Here is a 22,698-nt window from a genome sequence, read left to right on the forward strand (position 1 = left end):
AGCGCCCGGGGCCACACAGAGAGGGGGTGGGAGTGAGGGAAACGGACAGAGTATGCATGCACATTCAACTGCCTAATGGCATCTGCATCGCCCAGAAGATCACAGCTGCAGAGACAAGAAGAGTCGTTCCATTGTCTGCAGAGGTCACTTCCTAGTTTGCACAGAGGAGCCATTTTCAACAGAGCCCAGTGATGGAACTGTGAATTGAGGCAGCTGTATTGAGGTGTTGAAATTTTGTGCCCCTAACAATTATGCACCTGGGACAACTGCCTCTGTGCCTGCCCATGCTACGCTACTGCCATGAAGCTCTGCTATAAAGTCATTGCTCAAAAGTAGCTGGTGTTAATGTTGTTAATGAGATGTGGCCTCCTATCTTTGCTGGAGCAACATACTGGGCTGTTTACTGATCATCGTAAGAACCCAAGCAATATACCATAATGGTGGTTCCTTTACCATCCTGTTTGTCAGCAACTGTATGCACGAGCCATTCATATTTCCTCTTTACATCCCATAGCTCTTCTTTCAGCCTGTGGTTTTCCTCATTCAGCTGGTGGCCGATTTCCCTCAGTCTCCTGGACTCAGCTCTTAGCTCACAAATCTCTTCATGCAAGGTCTGCTCATAAGTGTCTACTGGATCATGTCTGCTGTGCATCCTATTGATCTTTAGAGGGGGAAGAATTAGTTTAAATTGTGTTTTGATTCTTGATCATGAAGGAGGAAAGCAATAAAGAGTAGAAATCAACATATAAGAAATCAATTGTTTAAAGCAGAACTGATCACTTCTGAACTGCTGTAATTCCCAGGTTGGTTAAAGTTTTGCCTAATGGATTATATTCATGTGCAGAGAAATTGCACAATGCACCCTACCTGGTCTTGTGCCAATGCAGACTGCAGGACAGGTTCTTATGTTTGAATTTCCCATGTAAAAATAAATTCTAAGTCACATAAAATATTGCACGTCGCTTAGAGTTGCCGTGGCAAAGTAAGTGAACAACGAATTTAATAAACAAACAAACCAAACATGCAAGTAAAAAGGCCAGAACATTTTCTCTTCTGTGGTCCTTTTCTGCATGCAGTGAGTTTATCATTCTTTACGGCAGGGTTTAGCAGTGAATGTGTAAAATATGCAATTATTTTATAAAACATTTAGGAGACAAATACATACTAAGAATGTTTAAGCTCACAGTCGTAGGCATAAAACAAATGAATATCACCCGTTGACTAATTATAGCTTTGGTTACTGTTTGATACATGATTAAATATATATTACCTGTCTTCTACCCCACTTAAAGAAAAACACAGGTTTAAAATTAAAGTATATACCGTATTTTTCGCTCTACAGGACGCACTTTTCCCCCTTCTAAAATGAAGGGGAAATGTGTGTGCGTCCTATGGAGCGAAGACGCCATAGCCCCGCGACCCTCTCCCGGCTGGAGAGGTGACGCGCGGCTATGGCAGGAGCCTCTATAGCCGTGCATCACCTCTCCAGCTGGGAGAGCGCGCGCGGGGCTAAAGCAGCCCCCCGCGACCCTCTCCCGGCAGGAGAGGTGACGCGCGGCTATGGCAGGAGCCTCTCCGCTGTGCCTTTCCGCTGCTCCCTGACCTGCTCTTTGGGGCTGGTGGTGGGCTTCCCCCCGCCAGCCCCAAAGAGCAGGTCGAAAGGAACCTGAAGCCTGGAGAGCGAGAGGGGTCAGTGCACACCAACCCCTCTCGCTCTCCAGGCTTCCAAGGTAGCCGCCTGAATGCCCCTTAAACGGCACCTTGTTTTAGAGCGGGAAAACAAGAGGGGGAAAGTTCTCCCCCTCTCTGCGCAGCGCCTCCTGCCGCTTCGCTGAAGGGGCGCTGGGCAGAGAGGGGGGGGATTTTTTTTTCTTGTTCTCCCCCCTCTAAAACAAAGTCCGTCCTATTGTCCGGTGCATCCTATGGTGCGAAAAATACGGTAAGTTATAATAAAGGATTGTCTCAGACCCCTTACCTTTTTCTTCAGATTAAGATTTTCTTCGTTAGAGTCTGCTAACTTCTGCATATAGTCAGATTTTAATTGAGCCATTTCATTCTTCAGTTGTGAAATCTCCTCATCTGCCTTTGCTAGCTCTAAGACCGCAGTCTCATTGGCTTCTTGAAGATCGGTGATCTGGCTTTTAAGGTTTACTGTGTATCAATATGCAAAAATATTCAGTATGCATCGTCTAGTCACATTTAAGGCCTATTGTGCTTAAGACTTTAATGCAAGATACACTTACCTGGGGAGTAAGTCTCACTGAGCTTATTTCTCAGTAGACGTGCATAGGATTGCAACTCTCCTACTGAAATAAAAGGGACTTCAAAATACTTAGCTTGCATCCCAGGACTACACTTGTTTCTCAGAATGAATTAAAAGTGTGCATAAAAATACAGCCTTGATTGAATGGTGCCTAGTATTTGTAAAGGCATAGGATACGCACTTTGCGCAAAAGACTCATGCACTGCAGGGGTCGAACCAGATGACCCTCAGTGTCCCCTCCAACTCTGCAATTCTATGACTTTGACTTTGAGTACAGTTTTGGGGGAAAATTGTACAGCTTGAAATGGTTTGGGGTGGAAAGTTTGTTTACTTGAGTGCATTTAGAGATTTTAGCGGGGAAGGGGGAAATAATGCATTAAGATGATGCTTAAATTTATTGCCATAGTGTTGGCTGTTTGTAGTCAGTGTTAACCAATCAGTTGTGGGATTGTAGTGGTGCCGATAACCTGAACACTCATCCTATAGTACTTAGAAGGAGTAGAACATGGTTTCAAGGTTTTTCTAAAATGCTATTTGAACTTTCACAGAAATTAATAAATGTGGATCATCATGTGGACTGATGCATATAAAAACCAATTAGCACACATTCAAATGGAAATTAAAATAAAGGCACTGAATGTTGAATGATGAAATTAACAAGCCTACATGACTTCATACCAATCTGTTGCTGTAGAATTCCGGGAGAGTTGCATTCAAATTTTGGCAGGCTACAAGTTGACAGCTCTTCATTAAGAAATTCTATCTCCTAAAAAAAAAAAAAAAAAATTGCATTAGTTTGTTCATTTGAAACATTCCAGTTTCAAAAACCACATTTTTTATTACACGGAGAAGATAAAAATATGGCATTCTATTTGTAATTCTGAATATGTGAATTCTGAATTCTTAATATGTGCTTTCCCCATACTTCTGAGTTTTCTAAATTGATGTCTTACAATATATCTATATAAAGTCACACATACTTATATCCATCTGTGTGTGTGAGACACACACACACACACACACACATGAATGATGCAAACAAGTGGAGGCACTAACAATAAATGATTGGATTGATAAAATCTGGGAGTTTGCAACAACAGCAAAATTGGGACAACCTCTAAGAACAAAGGAAATAACAAGATATTTGAATACTGTATAATGCATTTTTTACATTCTTGCTTATAGTATGCCTCATCCTATCAATGAATATGAAATAAGTTCTCTATGTTCACTTTTGACTGAGCCTTCTTTGTAATTTAGGAAGAAAAACCCTGATCTATTATCTTGTATCTTATGTTTTTTATTATTAAGCTTTTATTTTTTCCACAAATTTACTTTGCATACTGGCATTCCCATACTTGTAAAAATCGTCATTGTTATATTTTGAGAGTTCAAGTATTTATTTGGATAGCTTTTGTTTATTTTTGGTGTGGTATGCTATCTCTTAGATTCATTACTGGATAAAACCTGTGGTTTTTCCATACCCATCCATTAGTTTGTTTAGCTGAGAAAACGTAAAGCTTAGAATTTTTGTCTTTGACTTTTGTTGCTCTGATTACTTTTCTTTTTTTCATTACTGGCTATGCGGTGGCATATAAGTGTTAAATACAAAAAAGTGATTTCTCTCCTCTCTATGTTTTCTTTTTACCCTTCTGTTCTTAAAGTTTCTGTGTGATAAGCTCCTAAAAACCTGTGCTTACAGCCCTCACTAAGAGTCTGCAGCAACTCACTCATTGGACTATTTTTATCTCTTGAGTTCCTGCCATTGCCATCTGTTTAGTGTACAATCAAGATTATCTATTTCGGAAGCATTTCAGTTCACTTGACTTGCCACTCCCCTGTTCAGAAGTCAAATCACGCAAGTACACAACCGCTTCATTAATCTATTCAATCAATTGTTCTTTAAGTATACTGTATAATATGGAGGGAGGAAGCATAGGAATGGGGAATTACACGGTTTTTATTTCCCATGCCCCCACTTCTTTTAGAAGGTTTTGCTGGTGAGTTAATTGTAGCTTCACTCCTGCAGCTGTCATATGCCTATTTAAGAACAGAGCATTCTCTATTCGTTTTTGAATTTCATAGTATGCCAGAACTAAGGATAACAGCAAAGTGAAAGTGTTTCAGTTGATGAAGATGTTGACCTGGTGTGTGTAGAAAAGGAATGGAAAATAAAACTGCTGGTATCAGAACGCTGGTCTACTGATCTGTGGTGTGACCACATTTGGAATATTCCGTACAGTTCTGGTACTCAAAAAGGATATTGCCAAGTTGGAAAAGGTCCTGAAAGGGGAGAAAGAGGTGCCATGACAGATGTTTACAAAATTACACGTGGCATGGAAAAAGTGGATAGAGAGAGGTCTTTCTCCCGCACTTATACGCTAGAACTCATGGAGATTCAATGAAGCTGGACTCAATGAAGGTTCAGGACAGGTAAAAGAAAGTACCTCTTCACTCAGTGCATAAACAATAGGCCATGAAGCTGGATAGTTTTAAAAGGGGATGAGATAGATAAGGCTATCAGTGGCTACAAGCCATGATGGCTATGCTTTGCCTCCACCGTTGGAGGCAGTAATGCCTTTGAATACCAGTTGCTGGAAGCCACAGGATGGGAGAGTGCTTGTGCTCCAGTCATGTTTGGGGCTTTCCCACAGGCATTCAGATGGCTGCTTTGAGAATAGGATGCTGTACTAGATGGGCCATTGGCCTGATCCAGCAGGCTCTTCTTATGTTCTTATAATGAAAGAAACTATATATATATAAAAACATGCAAATCGTTCACCTTCCCATAAAGTTTGCCATCATCTGCGTGTGGACTCTGTCCATTCAACAGTACTTGACGTTTAGCCTGCACATTCTTCATGGGTTGATGAAATTCCTGTTTGTTCTCATCTGGAGATTTCAGCAGAAACTCTGACATTGCAGGAGACCTTCCTTTCTTTGTTAACTAACAAAAAAGGGAAAAAAGAAAGTCAAGAAGAAATTTCAAGTGTTTAATTTAATTTGTGCTGTGTAATGAGAACTGTTGCATGGTCCTGTATATTGTGACGCGTGCTGTATGTATTAAGAATAAAGCTCTTTTGTTTAAAAAACAAACAAACAAACCTGTGCATTTATACAGTATACAAAGATTGCATTTGTATATTATTATTATTTTTACTACTACTGAATTGATAGGATACTTTTCAGCTCCTCTGTGGTCCAGGTCCATTAAGCAGCTTATAGTTAACACAATACAAAACCCCCACAAAGATTATGAAATTATGACAACTCTAATCCATATCTATGCAACATAAATGGTTCAAAAGAGCAAGTCAGGTGTTCATATACTAGATTCAAACTTCAGAAGTTTAGCCCTGTCTTGTGGCACCCTAAAGACTAAGAACTTCAACCTTGTTATTTCCAACAATCCTTAAAGAAAAACATTTTTTTTTACCATCTGAAATATGAACATTGAATATCTGAAATATATGAATGATTAAAGCTTCTTATCGTATAAACAGCACAAAACTGAAGAACGATATACATTTAAACTTAGATGGTACCTTCACTGCTGAGAAAAAGTCTGTGATTAGACATGTTACTGTAAATGAAACACAGCAAGTGGATTGTTAAAACCATAACAAAGGATACGCTTCTCACATATCCATATAAAGCTTGCTTTATAACCCTCAATTTGCTGATATCCATATATACTAATCTTTTGAAGATAAAGAAACTGCAGTGGTTGTAGGGTTCAGTAAAAACTTAGTGAAGATAATAAACAAATGCAACATAAAAGTATCATTGGGGAAAATTCAGAGTGCTACAATGTAAGTGTGCTCAAAATGAGAAAAAGAGCAGAGAAATGCAAAATCTTGAAAACACCAAACAGTTATATACATTCAGACAAAAATCCATGAAGTCTGCATTATACAAAGAGCTCCTAAATCTTGCATTGGTGAAACCAGTAAAAAATACTTCAGTTTCTGTAAAAAGAAAACAACGGTAGTGGCAGATAATCTTGATTTGGATTCTTCACATAAGCATAAGCATATATTTTGTGCTTCAGACATTGACTGAAATGTTTTATCACAGAGAAAGGGTTATTTTAAATATGTTGCTACCATATTTAATTTATGGTTGCTACCATAGTTTTTGTTTAGTGCTTGATGACGGCTCTATTCATATTTTATAAAAAGAAAACCTTAATTTAACAGCACTTTACCATTTTACCTCTGCCGTTTTTTCTGGTTGGCCGGCTTTCATGATTCCACATCCAGCATCCCCAACAATCCTTGTGTAATGTCACTGCCCTCCATTTACATCAGAAAAGAGCTTTTGTGTTGGGAATCTAACCATCATCAGGCCAGAAGGCAAGGCTATTGTCAAGAGGCACAGCTTGAGCAGCTGCTGCTGCAGCAGCCTGGTTTAGCATGTCCAATGCAAAGAAAACAATGGAAAAAAGGAGGAAGCACTGGAGCTTGTAGAAAGATGTTCAAACACCTGGAATTTCTTCCTTCTCCCCGCTACCATCACCAGTGCTGCTTTTTGGAAGTTTTACATTTTAGTGCAGAGGCACATATACCATTCAGACTTCAAAAAAATATTTGACCCTTCCAGTCTGCATGTAATCAAAACTATCACATATAAACAACCATAGTAACATTTACAAATATTTTCCTCATTTTATGCTCTATTTTATGGGTTTCCATGGATTTCCTTTTAAAGACTTGAACTATTTGCAGATACCTAGAAGGCAAGTATAAATTGACCATATCATGCAATAGCTGGGGCTGCTAATTATAGGCTGAATACAGCGTCCATTGTCATTAACCAAAACATACTATCCTCACACATTGCTTATTGAACTGTGGTATATGAGATGTATTTGGGCCAGCCAAACTAGAGGCAAACCTATCATTTTCAAATAAAGTACTAGTTCACAATTGATCCTCCCAAACACACATCTTAAGAAAAGGAAGTCAAGTATATTCTATTTTTTTAATGTCACCTCTCTGGAGTTTTTTTTTGAGGGAGATATTTTTGTTTTTTTCATTTCATATGCCAGGAACTTTATGCCTTCTTTCCCGATTGCCACTGTCAGTTATTTTATTATGAATGTCTTGCACAACCAAGGTTACAAGGACGAGCCCTTTCCACATATATATAGTTTGGATACTAATGATTAGTAAATAAGCTGAACCACCATATCCAAACCTTCATGTTCCAAGTTTATCCCACGAAGCTGAATGTTGGAATATAACATAGTTAAACTGTCGAATTCACTCCCACAAGACGTAATGATGGCCAACAACGTGAGTTGCTTTAAAAGGGAACAGATGAATGGGTGATAAGGCTATCAAAGGCTACTTGCCATGATGGCTATGTTTCTTCCTCCACAGTTGGAAGCAATCGGACTCTGAATACCAGTTGCTGGGAATCACCCATGGGGAGAGTGCTCTTGGGACCTCTTTGCAGCATCCCATGGGCATCTGGTTTGCCATTATGAAAACAGGATGCTATGATGGATCTTTGGCATGATTTGGCAGGATTCTTATGTGCTTAGGAGTTACCGTATTTTTTGCTCTATAAGACGCACCAGACCACAAGACGCACCTAGTTTTTGGAGGAGGAAAACAAGAAAAAAAATATTCTGAATCCCAAAAGCCAGAACAGCAAGAGGGATCGCTACGCAGTGAAAGCAGAAATCCCTCTTGCTGTTCTGGCTTCTGGGATAGCTGCACAGCCTGCATTTGCTCCCTAAGTTGCACACAAATTTCCCCTTACTTTTTAGAAGGGGAAAAGTGAGTCTTATAGAGCAAAAAATATGGTAATATGCATAAAGTCCAGAAACATATGTAACATTTGAATTTATATGACACTAAAGAAAACAATTTTTTTAAAATACCTTGTGATGATAAGAATTGCCTTCCCAACCATTTGACACGGCGATATTATGTAAGTTATTTGCTGATGCAGCAGCTGTCCAAAGCTGGTCAGTCAAACTTGAATCTTTTCTATCAGCTGCTGAAAAAGGACATGTGAAGAACATTACGCAACTGAATCGTTCGTTCGTTCATTCAAAGAACCTAGTTAATTGTCCTAGTTACCTGAGTTATGAGCTGGCCTGCTTAAATGTTCTGGGAGCAGACCTGAGTGGAGACTAGGGCAGCAAGGGCAGCTCCCTGTCGTCCCCCCCAGCCAATGCGGATTGGTTCAGAATTCAAATCTGGGTCTGGTGGGACCCCAGAATGCACCATGACGGCCAGGTGGATGGGTTGTGTGTGAAGGAGCCACCACGCCAGGTCACAACCACTACCCACCCATGATTGTCCTAGTTACCTGAGTTATGTGCTTGATTAACTTGCATTCCAACATCTGGAAACTTTTCTGTTCTTGGGTGCAGTATATGTTTGCACTGTGAACTATCTGAAGTTTTCTTTGAGTAGTTTGCATCTTTAGGGCTGGGTGATCCATTGTGTATTACGGGAAAGGCTGTCCTGGAATCTGCAGTGTAAGCAGCACCTAAATTATGGTTGAGCATACGAGTACATACTTTGAAAGCAACTTCATCTCCAATTATATCATCCACAACATCTTGGTTATTGTCTGATGAATCTTTATGTCCTCCTTCTGTGTTTTCTAGAGTGGCATCAGAAAAATGTGCCAGTGTGTTCTCTGATTGACTAGATCTCAAAATTTTCCATTCAAGAGGTAGGAGAGAATGGGAAGAAGTTAAAGATAATATGCTATCAGCAGAGCCTCCTAACCTATACCGTGAGCGTCTCAAGGATTCTTCCTCCTGGCTAGGTAAAGCCCGTGGATCCCAATCTGTTATCAGCACAAGTGGCTCTTTCATTACTGGTTCTTTTTCAGTGTCAGTGTGAATGTTCTCCCTCGCAGTAGCTTCATCTTCAGCATCGCTGATAGTTCTCGGAGAAGCCAACCAATCATCTGTCCCTAGATGAGCTCCCGTCACAAGATCAGAGTTTTCTGTGGTTGCGTTCGATGTTGCCTCCATTGTAACCGTCAGATCCCATCAACTCTGATGGCTCTTTGCGAACCCTAACAAGAAAGAGTAAAAACGAACAAAACAAACCCACAGACATTAAAAGATACAAAACATATTTCAGACATACTGCGCATCTTGCAAAAATGGGGAAATTGCTCTGCTTCTTGCTATTGCATTTTTATGCTTGTGTATTATTAAACAATATATGGAGAAATGTAAGGGAAATATATTTCACTCTTCCTGACTAATTCCATTAACGTGCTGCTGTAGAGATTGTAAAACTCCTTCTCAAAATAGTTTTCTTCGTCCTTAGTCTTAGGAGGGTGCCTTTAATCTGTTAATCTCCCATTGGATATTTATGTCCTTCTCATGCTGATTTTTTATTTATTTTATTAAATAAATAAATAAAATTAATATTGAATCCCAATTCTGTCTTCTGTGGCATTAGCTACTCCTCCCAGGTTGGAGTCATCTGCAAATTTGATGAGCATCTCAGTTCGTTTGTCCAAGTCATTTATAAAGCTGTTGAACAATGATGGGCACAGGAGAGAACCCCACAGCATCCCACTCATCACTTTCATTGGGTTTTTCCATTTCTATGCTTGATTATGTTTCATGTGAATATTAAACCGTACATCATCACTGTAGCCATGGGACAGCATCTGCCCTGAAAGTATGGCAGAAGCTACTGAATCAGCTAGAAACTGCTATTTTTGCTATCTGCTGACAAAGGCTGGGGCATGGCGCCCCATGGAATGAATGCAGACACTAAGGACGCTGCTGCTGCTGCCAGAGGTTAGCCCTTCCTTCAAAATGCAAGTAAATGTCACAATCAGGGAACTGCTTACAAAGTGGCTTGGTGGGCAAGTGTTATTTTTAAGGTTATAATTAGGTAGTATCTGAAAACACATTAGCTGTCATTAAATGTAGCTATCTCAACTTAATAAGACAGTGTAAATTAACTGAGAGTGGTAATATTAAAACATATTTAGTAAGACTTAACTGTTAATGATTTGTGTCTATGCAATTATTTCTTAATATACATTAAGAGCATTTTTTTATGAGCATGCAGTTCATGCTCGTTTTAAAGTGCGTTTGGGAATGTTACTGTAAATTAAAAGAGTTAATGAAGCTTACTATTATGGACAGCAAAGACACATCCAGTTGGAGTGCATACTTTTCTGTGGTGAAATATTGAAGTTTAATATTTAATATCCCAGAGAGTATTATCTCAGCATTAGAACACTTATTTCATGCTGTGTTTTCAACACAGAGGTTAACTGTGTGAAACAAAATAATAACTAAATATTCATTTTTTAATTGGAGGTTACAACTAGAACAAGGGCTATGCCAGAAAAGCTGTGGCTTTCATGTTGTTTTTGTTTAGCCGTTTAGTCATGTCTGACTCTTCATGACTGTTAAGTTGTGGGCAATTCTTCAAACAGCTCTTCTTTATTCAGATGTCAGACAGAACTGAACTGAGGAGCTCAGCCAGCCTGCTTATATAGAGCTACAGAACAATTGTAACTGTTGCAACGTTCTAAAACTATCCAATCACTGAACGTCACTTTTTGATCCTTCATTTGCATACAAAACTATCCAATCACTAAACGTCACTTTCGATCCTTCATTTGCATAACTATCTACAGTATCCCCCTGCTGGCCCAGGGTGAGAACTTCAATACATAACAATGACCCCATGGACCAGAGCACGCCAGGCACTCCTGTCCTCCACTGCCTCCCGCAGTTTGGTCAAACTCATGTTAGTAGCTTCGAGAACACTGTCCAATCATCTGGTCCTCTTTCGTCCCCTTCCCCTTGCGCCCTCAATCTTTCCCAATCTTTCATAGGCAACTTTTAATGGCTGTTTAGGTTGGTTGTTATCACCCTACTACCTTACCCAATGTGGGATATTCACTTATGAATGGGAATAAATGTTGTTCATCTTGCGTTTATCTCCTCAATTATTCAATCGGAATACTTATTATGGGCTCAGTACAGACCCATTGAAACTAATGAACATAACTAAGTTAGGTACATTAATTTCAAAGGGTCTGTTCTGTAACTGAACCCTACCCTATGAAATAAAAGCCCAACCTAAGAACTAGCTTCTAGTATTATTTTGTGTAGAATAAAATTTCTATATAGTGAATTAATTGAAGATGCAAAAGAATGAAAAATATTTGTTCTACATGTCCTATATCTTTCGTATTGCGGATCTGCAGAATTGTGTTTTAAAACCTATTTCTAATTTTACACTGCCTCAATGCATTAAAATGCTTGTAGCAGTTATTACCAATTTAAAAGTTGAGAGCACAGTGTTTCCCAATGGAATGAATGTTAGGGGAGAGGGGTTCTTACCCAGAGGATCAGGAAAGTTATACCAGTGTTCTAGCATCTGGGTTTCTAGTAGCAAAAACGACAGCGCAGAGATTTAATGGTGTATAGCAGCATGGGCTCTCCTCTCACAAGCAACAACCTATGTTATCGTATACAACAATGCTTGCAAGCTAGTTGACTTGCCATTAATTTTGTTGGGTTTGAGATTACAGGTACAAGAAGAGATATAGCCCAGGTGTGCAAGTATCAGTCCGCTCTCCCCACAACAATTTTGAGGACATAATTATACTAGTCATTCCCCCCTTTCCTGTGAACCATGGGACTTGTAGTTCTGTGAGGGCCTTTAAAACGAATTATCAGCATCTCACCACAATTCCCTGTATGACTTGGCGGGGAAGTTGTGATTATTACATTTGTATTGATTGTCATAACAGTGGAGCCTTACACAGATCAGATAGCTTTGGAACGGAGTCAGGGCTGTATGGTCTCAGCAATAATCTTGGATGTGTTTTTTCTCCCTCAGCGCTCCTGATCTTTGCTTTTGACTCTTCCACAGAGGAATGTACATACTGATGGCAAGCTGTTTATGAGAAAGGAAACACTGCATATCTTTTTAAGATCGTTTCTCTCTGTGGATCAGGTTGTGCTTGTAGGGTTTGTTTGTTTTTCTTGCATTTATATCCTGCCTTTCACAAGAACATAAGAAGAGGCCTTCTGGATCCGGCCGAAGGACCACCTAGCTCCATATTCCCAGTGCATCCAACATATAGGAAGCCCACAAGCAGGACCTGACTGCAACTCCAGTCTCCCCACTTGTGATTTCCAGCAACTGATACTCAGAGGCATATTGCCTCCAGTAGTGGGAGGAGGAGACAGCTAGTAACCATTGATCAAACACAGGTAGAACACAGTCATCATAGCTAACAACCATTGCACACGAATGCCCATGATCCTCTTTCAAAGCCGACACTGTTAGTGGCCATGACTACATCTTGTGGAAGCAAATTCCATACTTTAACTATGTCCTGTGTGAAGAAGTCTCTATCATGCACTGCTTGCCTTTTTCCTAAAGGAAAAAGCCCCAAATTTTGTAACATTTTCTCAAAGGGTAGTTGCTCCAATCCCTTGATCATTTCAGTTGCCCATTTCTGAAACCTTTCCATTTCTACACCTTTTTTGTGTGTGTGACAAGGTGACCAAACGTGTACACAGTATTCCAAATGTAAGAGCATTATAATATTGGCAGCTTTATTTTCAATCCCCTCCCTAAAGATCCCCAACATGGAATTCACCTTTACCTGCAGTCCCAACCCAACCCTAATTAGCTCCAGCAAATCAGTAACCTCAGGTGTCTTCAGATCATACCCTTCGAGCACACAAACAAAACCTTGTGCAGACACCATTGCATGTGAAAGTCATGGACTCCCTTGAGGTTCAAGAAAAACCATAAACAGGAAGGTGTCGCAAAGCTTGTGGTAATAAAATTTATTACTTTCCTCAGCAGGGAAGTTATACTGGATCCATGGTGATAGATGATTTTCCCTTTAAAGAGAGACTAAATACTTGTACTGGGAAAGCAGAAACCACTTGGGGCAGGCATCAAGCCTGTCTGGAATAATGTCAATCAGGACAAAGATGCTGATCTATCAGCCTTGTATTCCTAGTAATCTGTTATAAGGCAGTGGGGAAATGGATAATTTCCAGCTTTGAAGAAGTAGTAACTCAACAGTTTTTTTCTGTTTACAGTGCATTTCTTAGCAACATAAGGCTACCGATGCACTATCCTTGCCCCAACCAACTTCTGAAGCATTTTGACTCAAATAGGGACATCTATCTATATAGTTAGCTATTTATATTCATATCCCAAGCCGGGGTAACAACAGCATTAAAACAACAAACAATAAAGGAAATATTTAAATCAGGCAGGCCTGAGAACAGGCATTCAAAATGAATGTGGTATACCAAAGAAAATGCACTCAAGACAGCCAATCCTACCTTAGAACAAATACCGGTAAATAAAAACCCTGAGGTTGAGTATTTCATACAGTAGCCTCTTCATCAGCTACAGAAAATGTAGTCCAGATTACTCTCCAAAGGGAGATCATAATAAAGAAACAGGAGGCTGCCATTAAAGACCAGTTTTGAAGTTTGCACGCACCGGTGGAAGAGGAATAGACTAAAATAGTTACATTTTAGAGGGAACCAAAGTTTATATTTGGGACTATGATTTGAAGTGGATATGAAGGAAAAGTTGAAGTATAATCTGAGTATGACTGGTAGAGGATTAACCCCACTGACTTGTCACTTGTAAGGCTCTTTGGGGTGTGTTGGTGTGGGTGGGTTTATATATACCGTATTGCCCCAAATATAAGCCGCACCTGAATATAAGCAACACATTTAAAATTGGAGGCAGGGGGGAAGTAGAAAAATCTGAATATAAGCCGCTCCCTTCCTTGCTGCTCCTGGCTGCATGCGGGGCGGGGGGGGGGGAGAGCCGCGCTGTGTTGTTGGGGGCCTTTCCCCTTCCTCGCTCTCTCCCTTCCCTTGGGGGGAGAGGACGGGGGACATGCTTATTTTCCTTCCTCAGTTTTTGAAACATAACATATGATTGCCACAGCTAGTGCACACAACATCAGTTGAACACGCAGCAAATTAATCATGTAGAAAGATGTCATGGATAAATTGCGACACACAAAACCCTTTCACTATACTCTGAAGTATCACGTTTTCTGTATTTTGCATAGAATTTACCAAAAACGCAGAGAGTCTTGAACCTCAGAGAATGGCCATTCAACACAGCTATTTAATCTTTATTGCAGTGAAATGTCTCAATTGCAGCAGATGTTGACGAGGCCATCTGGAAGTAGTAGTGACAGGACAAATAAGTAAAATGCAGTTCTTTTTTTTTTACTGCTCCCCGAAGAGGCTTAACTAAAATGTCCTTTTAATTTAAAAGCATCTGGAGCTATTTATCACAAACAGTTTAACAATGCTACTGGCTGTTATGGGAAAATACAGAACAAAATTGACTACAGAAGGTTGCAGAGCCCACTGCGGGAAATGAAGAATGTATGTTAATTGTGGTTTCTGATTCTTTGTTATACTCATAAGCATGCTTTAAATCGAATGTCTAAGGAGCGGTTTCTCAAACAGGGCTACCAGTGCACTGTCCCGCCAAAATCTGCCCCCCAAAATTCCCTTTAAAGACCATAAATCTATACCTTGTAAGTGGCTGTGCAGAGAGGTGATTGCCTAGCTCACTGCAAAGACAGAAACAATTCCAAGGGGAAATTGCCTTTCTGCGCAGCCAGTCACAAAGCACTGCTATGCAAGCAGGTCTCCACCTCTTGTCTCCAGGTTGGGGCACATTTTACCAGGGATGCTGGATCCTCAATTTGGCCAGATTTCTATCTTCCTCTTGGATGGCAGCACTACCCAATCAGGACACACAATTAGCATATCAAGACATGTCAGATTAACAAAGGTGTCAGGGTGGACCTACAGCAGCCCCCCAGAGCCAGTCACAAGAATTATGCTTTTGCTGTTCTGAGCCTGTGCACTGGTAATTGTTTCTTTGTAGGCTGCAGAAACATGTTTTGAGAGCCAACAAGGCAAGAATCTTTTCAGTGTTTACAATCTGTGAAATCTGTTATCCTGTAACAGTATATAACCCTGAGACCTGTGGGTATAGGGGAGTATACAAATTTAACAACAACAACAATAATAATAATAATAATAATAATAATACAACCTGCAGTAGCAGCCTCATTATTTTTTTTACTAATATGTGGTTACAATTTAGTTTGGCTGTTGAAAATGTAGTGCGTTTTCCATATTGACTTATAGAATGAAGCATTTTCATAGACTTTGAGGGCAGCAGACTCCAAAATTTCCATTCTTGGGTAAGGTATATGTTGAGTATCTGCTTCTCCTGCAGCTCTTAAAAGCATAGGTGTATGTAGAAAAAGGGGGAGCAAGGTCTACTGTCTCTGATACTGTAAGCATAGATATCCATGTTATATAAATGTTGGATAATATTATCATCACCCCAGAATTTACCAGATGCTTATTGTAAACTGTGATGTCAGAGGGAAACGAAATGCAGAAATGTAACCCCCCCCCCGCCTTCAACAAACAGGTACAGATAAATTTACTGAGCCTACTCAGAAGTAACCTCCATTGAGTTCAATATGGCTTATTACCCCCAGTTAAGAGAGTAGAAGGCTGCAGTCTTTGTTCATTTTGTGAAATAGTGCATATGATTTCTGACTACAGTGGTGCCTCGCAAGACGAAATTAATTCGTTCCGCGAGTTTTTTCATCTTGCGGTTTTTTTCGTCTTGCGAAGCACGGTGTCGGAAAAGTTTTGGAAAAGCTTCAAAAATCACCAAAGTCTTCAAAAACCTCAAAAAAGGCTACCACACCGCGTGCTATGAGTTGCTCCTCGAAGTCAAGTTGCAACTGTATTAACGGTTTTAAGAAAAAGGAAACAAACTTGCAAGACGTTTCCGTCTTGCGAAGCAAGCCCATAGGGAAAATCGTCTTGCAAAGCAACTCAAAAAACCAAAAACCCTTTCGTTTTGCGAGTTTTCCGTCTTGCGAGGTACCACTGTAATTTCTAAGGAAAGATATTACCATCCACTTTTGAGTAAAACTTCTACATGCTAGGATTATTCTCCAATAGAAATTACTAGGCCCAACAGAGACCAGCTGTCACTGATAAGTATAAACTACCACAGGAACTAATAAGCACCCACTGGAAAAAAAATCTTCTGTACATATCAGGAGAGGGAAGTTTGCATGCTTGCACTCTGTGTACAAAAGCGACCACAATACCCACCCATGGTTTACAACAGCTGTGGGAAAACTTTGGCCCATGGATCTAATTATGCCCACCAGGGCTCAGTGTTTGGCCCACCAAGGCATTGTGGGCAAACTACACTCACTTTTCCTGGGCCCAGTGTCATATATAATGTCAGGTGAATGTAACTTCAAGCTGTGGCTAAAGGAAGAGAATCAGGAGGGCAGTCACAGTGTGCTCCACATTCTTCATTCTCAGCCAGAAGTCGGTGCTTTTCCATTTTGTGCCTTTTTCTGCCCAAGAGGATGAAAAAAGCAATTTTCAACTTATACCTACTGCAAGGTTACTTATATTGCACATGGTTTAAATTCATTCCAAGCAGGTATCAAATCACACAATTCTAGATGAGCTAAAGGTTAACTATGGTTCTAGCCTACAGTTTACAACTGCCTTGCTAATTATTTTGTTAGTAGTTAGCTCTCTGTTAGCCACATTAGAAACTCTGCTTTCATACATTGGAGAGTACGATACTGGAGAGTCTGTTGCCTTTTTTGGATATTTAAGACTTATGAAAGGGTCTCCTCAGTTTTGGGGAATTAAAAATGTTCTGAATATTCAAACTCATTGGTCCAAATTCTGCATAATTTTTAAAATAGTGTTTTTAAAAGCAACATTTAAATTTGAGGGGGGAGCTATAGTACACTGCAATTCTATATACAGTGGTACCTCTGGATGCGAACGGGATCCGTTCCGGAGCCCCGTTCGCATCCTGAGCAGAACACAACCAACGTCTGCACGTGTGCGGGTCGCGATTCACCGCTTCTGCGCATGATGTCATTTTGAGCGTCTGCGCATGCGCGAGCGGCAAAACCTGGAAGCAACCCATTCCGTTACTTCTGGGTTGCCATGGAATGCAACCTGAAAACGCTCAACCTGAAGCGACTTTAACCCGAGGTATGACTGTATATGTAAGAAAGTCCCATTAAACTCCAAGGGACTTATCTGTGAGTAGAAGGCATCTATAGGATGCAACTGTATGTTTTCAGAACATGAATGAGAGAAGGAAAATTTAAAAGCTTCCTCAGATATAAATTAACACAGTGAAAACCTTTAATGAGAGGTTTGTAAAGAAAAAGAACAATGATATAAAATGTGTTATTTTTTTCTCCATGCAAAATTAAACTTTCTGGAGAATTGGGATCTTGTTATGACCAGGAGAAGGAATTTGGGTATATTTATTATTCACATCATCTAAAAGCAGCAGATATGCAATATACATATTGAGAATTAACCTTCTTTCCATTCTTACTGACAAAGACTTCTGTGTAATCTGAAAGGTTGCACCTGCAGAAGCTGGCTGTAACACAATGCTCATCTATCTGCAGTGATGTATGACACAAGAGAAGAATAAGGGAAAAAACCACATAAAATGAAGTCAGGAGGTGACAAAACTGTAACAGAACCAAAGGCCTGAGGGATAAATATGTTTTGAAGTGAAAAAAGGAAGTGAAGGTTAATTAAACAATATCTGACAGCTCAATTTCATATGCAGCCCATATTGAACAATGCAATGGATCAGGTAATTCTCAGTATGCCCATAGGCTTGCCATATGTTCAGTAAATTATTCAAGTCATCAATTAATATTTACACACTGAAACCTTCTCCAACAAAGCAGCACACATATTGGAGAAGAATTCACCAAGAAAAAAGATAAATCTGGATTTAGGGGCCTGGGTTTTACTTTGGCATATATTTCAGAATTCTGAGGCAAACAAAGGCATTATCCCTAGTTACAGTACCTAAGGCAGCTGCCTACACATATTCATATTTCTTCTTATGCTTTATTTTGTGGAGATATGAATGCGAGTGGATTATAGATTTGCTTAATGAAAGTTTAAAAATAGAACTTATTTAACAGGATATGAAAAATGTACTGAGCTGGAAGATGTTCACTTTCCAGAAACCACTATATAGTGTACAGATATATCCACTCTGTACGTAAGAGGGAGAAATTAGATTATTGTTGCTAAGCAATTTGAAGCGCTTTTCCTTTAAACAGTGCACAGAATTCTCATTCCATTGGAACAGTTATACAGGAGGTTACCTGAATGTTTATTTTCTTCCTTTTGCTTTCATTTTCCCCAATATAAACATTTTTAAAAGCAATTTTTAGTTCTCCAATGAGCAGTTTGTGGTCCCTTTGCATAGAGCATTTGACCATCAACTTGACAGCTATAGAATTATTTTGCTGTCTCTCCCATTATTGATTTAAAGCCTCCCAGCATTTAAAGCCTCTGAAACATTTATTACCTCTGAAACCTTTCTTAAAATCAAAACCTCATCTAGTTTTTCAAGTATATCCACATATTGCTTCAGATATTGAAGCAGATATTAGAATCTGAACATGCAATGCCTTAGATTGCAGGTGGAGGCTGAAGCTTGCATGCAAGGATTTCCAAGCATTTTTGGTTGAACACACTTAGAAACCTCCCCGTGACTGGAATCCCTGATAAGGCAGAGCTCTGGCCATGAGTAGCTTTATAACAAAACAGACCTCTGCAGACATCTAAAAGAGGAGCATACCTAGGGAGGCTGGAGGTGCGGCTTGTGTGTGCAGCGCTGTCCAAAGTTTAAAAAGTCATATTGAGCATTTAGTGACCTGGATTTCAGGCTGTCTATTTATATTATTGCAGCTGAAAAGGCTTCTAAATTAGTGTGGTAGCAGTAATGTTTAATTATTCAAAACTGTGTAGGAGGTCTTTCTCAGACTTCTTAATAACAAGCAAACATCATCCCACAGAAATAAAATACTGGGGGACGGGAGGGGGGGCAGGTGAGCACCTTGCATAATCGACCATATGACACACATTTGAATGGCAATGCCTATCAAATTTGTGAGGCCCTGGCCTCCTCAAATATTTCGGGGGGGGGGGGGGCTGAAGGGATCTTGGCCCCTGGGAGTTGGCACCTATGCATAGAAAGGAATGCTGAAAATCCCATTTACTGTAATATACTTTGCCATCAACACCCATACAGAAGGTTTTACTGGAAGAGTTCAATTGGTGCTACTGGATTATTGCTGTGGGCTAATCAGGGCTAAGAATAGTAATAAGCTCATCAGAATTGTCTCTCACCAGTAGTTTGCCACATTATTTGGTACTGGCTTGGGACTGCTTTCCTTAATCACTTTTCGTAATTCCCATATTGAATTTTAAATTCACATCGCAATTTGACAGAAACTGATAAAGAAGCTTACTGTAAATCTAGTCAGAAGCCATACAAACCTGGTAAGACATCATAAATCATGGACAAATATGACATTCAATATATTTTGAAATCCAGAGCGTGATGAAATCAGAATCAAGGCACAGCTTTACAGGCGTCAATGGCTGAGTGAATACTTCCCTGGGAAGTCAACATGTATTTTTGTGTTTTTATATTGTAAACCATCCTGTGATACTCAGATGGAGGGCAGTATAGAAATTAATTAATTAACTAACTAACTAACTAACAAAACTCACATTGATTATAATGGCACTGGATAGCAGAGGGCAATTAGGAAGGTGTGGGTTATTTGTAGAATTCTTTATATATTTAAGAGAATAAAAATGGCTTTCTGAAATTTCCTTCCAAAATCTACTTTGGAGAATCAAAATAAGAGAGAAATTCTTAGCTTTATACACAAACACAAACACCCACACACCCAATAAATGTCAGCCAGCAATGTCATTCCCAAACTGTGAACAGATGTCTATATGTACTTTTTTGTTTCACTCTATTTTGTTCATACAGAAGAAGAATCCAGTGGCATCAGACCAGACACCCATTCAGCCTAGCGTTGTCTTCCTAAAATGACCAGCCAGACACCTATGAGAAGCCCACCAGCAGCACATACAATAGCACTCGCCTGCTGGTGTTCCTCAGTAACTGGTATTTTAGAGGCATGCTGCTTTTGATACTGGATGCAGTATATATTCCACAAATTTGTCTAATCCCCTGTTAAAGTCATCCTAGTTGGTGGCATCGCTACGTCCATAGCTTAATTACGTGCTATGCAATGATGTACTTCCTTGGGTCTTGTCCTGAATCTTCCAGCATCTAGAACCATTGGATAATATCAGATTTTATAATTATGCAAATGGATTTCCACATGGTGCCTGATTTTATACGTTGCTTTAATATTTTCTAATCTAAAAAGCCCAAACTTGGTAACCATTCTGCAATGAGGAGCTGCTCTTTGCTCCACCTGGCCCCTTGATCATTTTAGTTACATGTTTGTGCAGAAGCATGGGGAAAAGGGTGTGCTGGCTCCATCAGCTGGTTAAAAAAAGGGGGGGAAAAGAGCTACCAACTCAAGCAATGATGCCTTCAAGGAAAGATCATCCTGGCCCCAATGGATATAAGTGCCTGCTCATCTCTTTGTTTTGGCCTCAAAGAACTGATATATCTCCTCTACCTTTGCTTTTCACTTCTCTTGTGCTTCTTTGTAAGCCTGATGGCACTGCGCCTGTCTGTTTTTTAATTGATGTGAGATGTTTTAGGAGATAATTACATGAAAAACAGGATAAAGGTAGAGTAAAACTGAGATTCCTCTTGCTTTGCTTGGCACTATATCCTTGAACTATAGAGTGACACCACTCCCTCCCCATCCTTCTTGTAAAGCAGACATAGCAAATCTGCAACCCATATCAGGCACACTAAGCCACTGCGATGGCTGGTCATCCTTGACCCCATTTACTGGCAATCCTTGCAGCCACCCCACCCCCCACTGGATAAAAGCCCCTCACCTCTCTAACCCAGTATACCCCCCCCCCCCGTGACAAGAAAGATTAGTGCACACTGGGCAGGAAAGAAAGCCTTTTGAATCTCCCCCCTCAGATCTCTCTTTGTGTGGTATCTGTGGCGAGTGCATGTGCTGTTTGTGAGATGGGTGTGTGTGTGGATGGGGTGGCAATGCCTGCTTTAACAATACCCACTTTTGCTTTGGCCATGCCCACCAGTGGCATGTGGCCCTCAGAGGGCTGGCATACAGTGAATGCGGCTTTCAAGCCAAAAAAAGTTAAGTCGCCACTGCTATATAGCATTTTTATCTAGAGATGACCACATCTCACCCTTCATTCTACCAGGTTTCCACAATGCCTGGTGTATTTATGTTCTCCTTTAACATCAAGGACTCCAATTACTCTATTTGGGCTCAGGACCATTCAGCAATAGCAGAGAAACATCCTTCTAGGCACCCTAAGTGCCACCCCAAGAGGGAAACGCAGCAGCCAAACCAAAGTTTCAACATCCCTAAAAACAAACACCTCAAACCCCACTTTATTTAAGAGCTACCATTTCTTTGCAGCACCAAGTTATTACGCCGGCAGGTGCATTTGAATACTGTGTTGTCAATCCTGCTGGCTACAGGGTTTTTAACTTGCTAGGATGTTTCGCACAACTTTTTTTTTTTAAAGAGAGATACAAAATGCAAGGAGCCACCTTGCGGATAATCTGTTTAGGGGACCGAAAGAGCCTTTCATTATAATTACTGCATCAAATACAACCTGGAAGAGGAGAATAATAATAATACCCTCAATGCAACCAGATATGAAGCTGTTAGACGCCCACAGAGGAAATCACCGTCACCATTCTCGCTGGCTATTGCTGCCGCATTAAACCCTCCGCTCCCCATAACTCCCTGCGCCATCAATGCTTCGGCAAGGATCGCAGGGGAGTCGCCGACCTGCTTCGCCCCTTCCTCGCGGGAAGCTGCAGCTTTCGAGTGAGGGGAAGGGCTATTTCCTCTCGCTGGGCTGGTTTTCCTACCGCATCCAGTCCTGCCGCGTCTGAGAGCAACACGCGAATTGGCTAGCGAGGCAGAGCGCGGAAGCCCGAGGCTGCAATCTCGTCTCCATTTACACGGGAGCAAAGCCCCGCCGAAAACGCCCCCTTCCTTCCTTCCCAGTAAACAGGCTGAGGATTGCTCTGTCGGTTTCCCCGTTTCTCCGCCACCTTCTCCCTTCCCGCCTTTTTTTTACTCTGGGAGGCTCCCGGCGGCGACCCTCTCTACTCACCCTCTGATTTCCCTCCAACTCTCCCCATTTTGATGCGCCTTTGCTGAGCCTTTTGCGGCGCGCGCGGCCTGGCGCCCGGGGAGGAGGAGGAAAGACCAGGGCCGGTGCCGAGCTGCTGCTATTCCGAAGGACAAAAGCAGGTCGGCGCTTGCTTTCCTCGCCGCTCAGGCTGGCGGCTTTCTGAAAGCATCATGGCTTAGCCCCCAGCTCCCCTTGGCTGGAAGGAAAGGCCGAGGCGGCTTGT

General features: G+C 40.7%; 1 protein-coding gene across 7 annotated transcripts in view; it reads right to left on the bottom strand.

Annotated features, from left to right (window-relative positions):
• LOC308476077 (uncharacterized protein) overlaps nt 1–22,698 on the bottom strand; it is a 37,435-nt gene that overhangs the window by 9,883 nt on the left and 4,854 nt on the right. Inside the window, exons 1-8 of one of the 7 annotated variants that reach the window (XM_081003468.1) lie at nt 21,971–22,078; nt 12,043–12,177; nt 8,588–9,310; nt 8,154–8,272; nt 5,046–5,210; nt 2,942–3,029; nt 1,976–2,151; nt 454–661 (exon numbers count right to left, since the gene is read on the bottom strand). In XM_081003468.1, coding sequence (XP_080859594.1) covers nt 454–661; nt 1,976–2,151; nt 2,942–3,029; nt 5,046–5,210; nt 8,154–8,272; nt 8,588–9,266 — 1,435 coding nt within the window. In that variant the 5' untranslated portion in view covers nt 9,267–9,310; nt 12,043–12,177; nt 21,971–22,078. The other 6 variants (XM_081003470.1, XM_081003471.1, XM_081003465.1 and 3 more) reach the window with 6 other exon arrangements.

Source organism: Podarcis pityusensis (assembly GCF_964106645.2).
Source record: "Podarcis pityusensis genome assembly, chromosome: 4".
NCBI lineage: Eukaryota > Metazoa > Chordata > Lepidosauria > Squamata > Lacertidae > Podarcis > Podarcis pityusensis.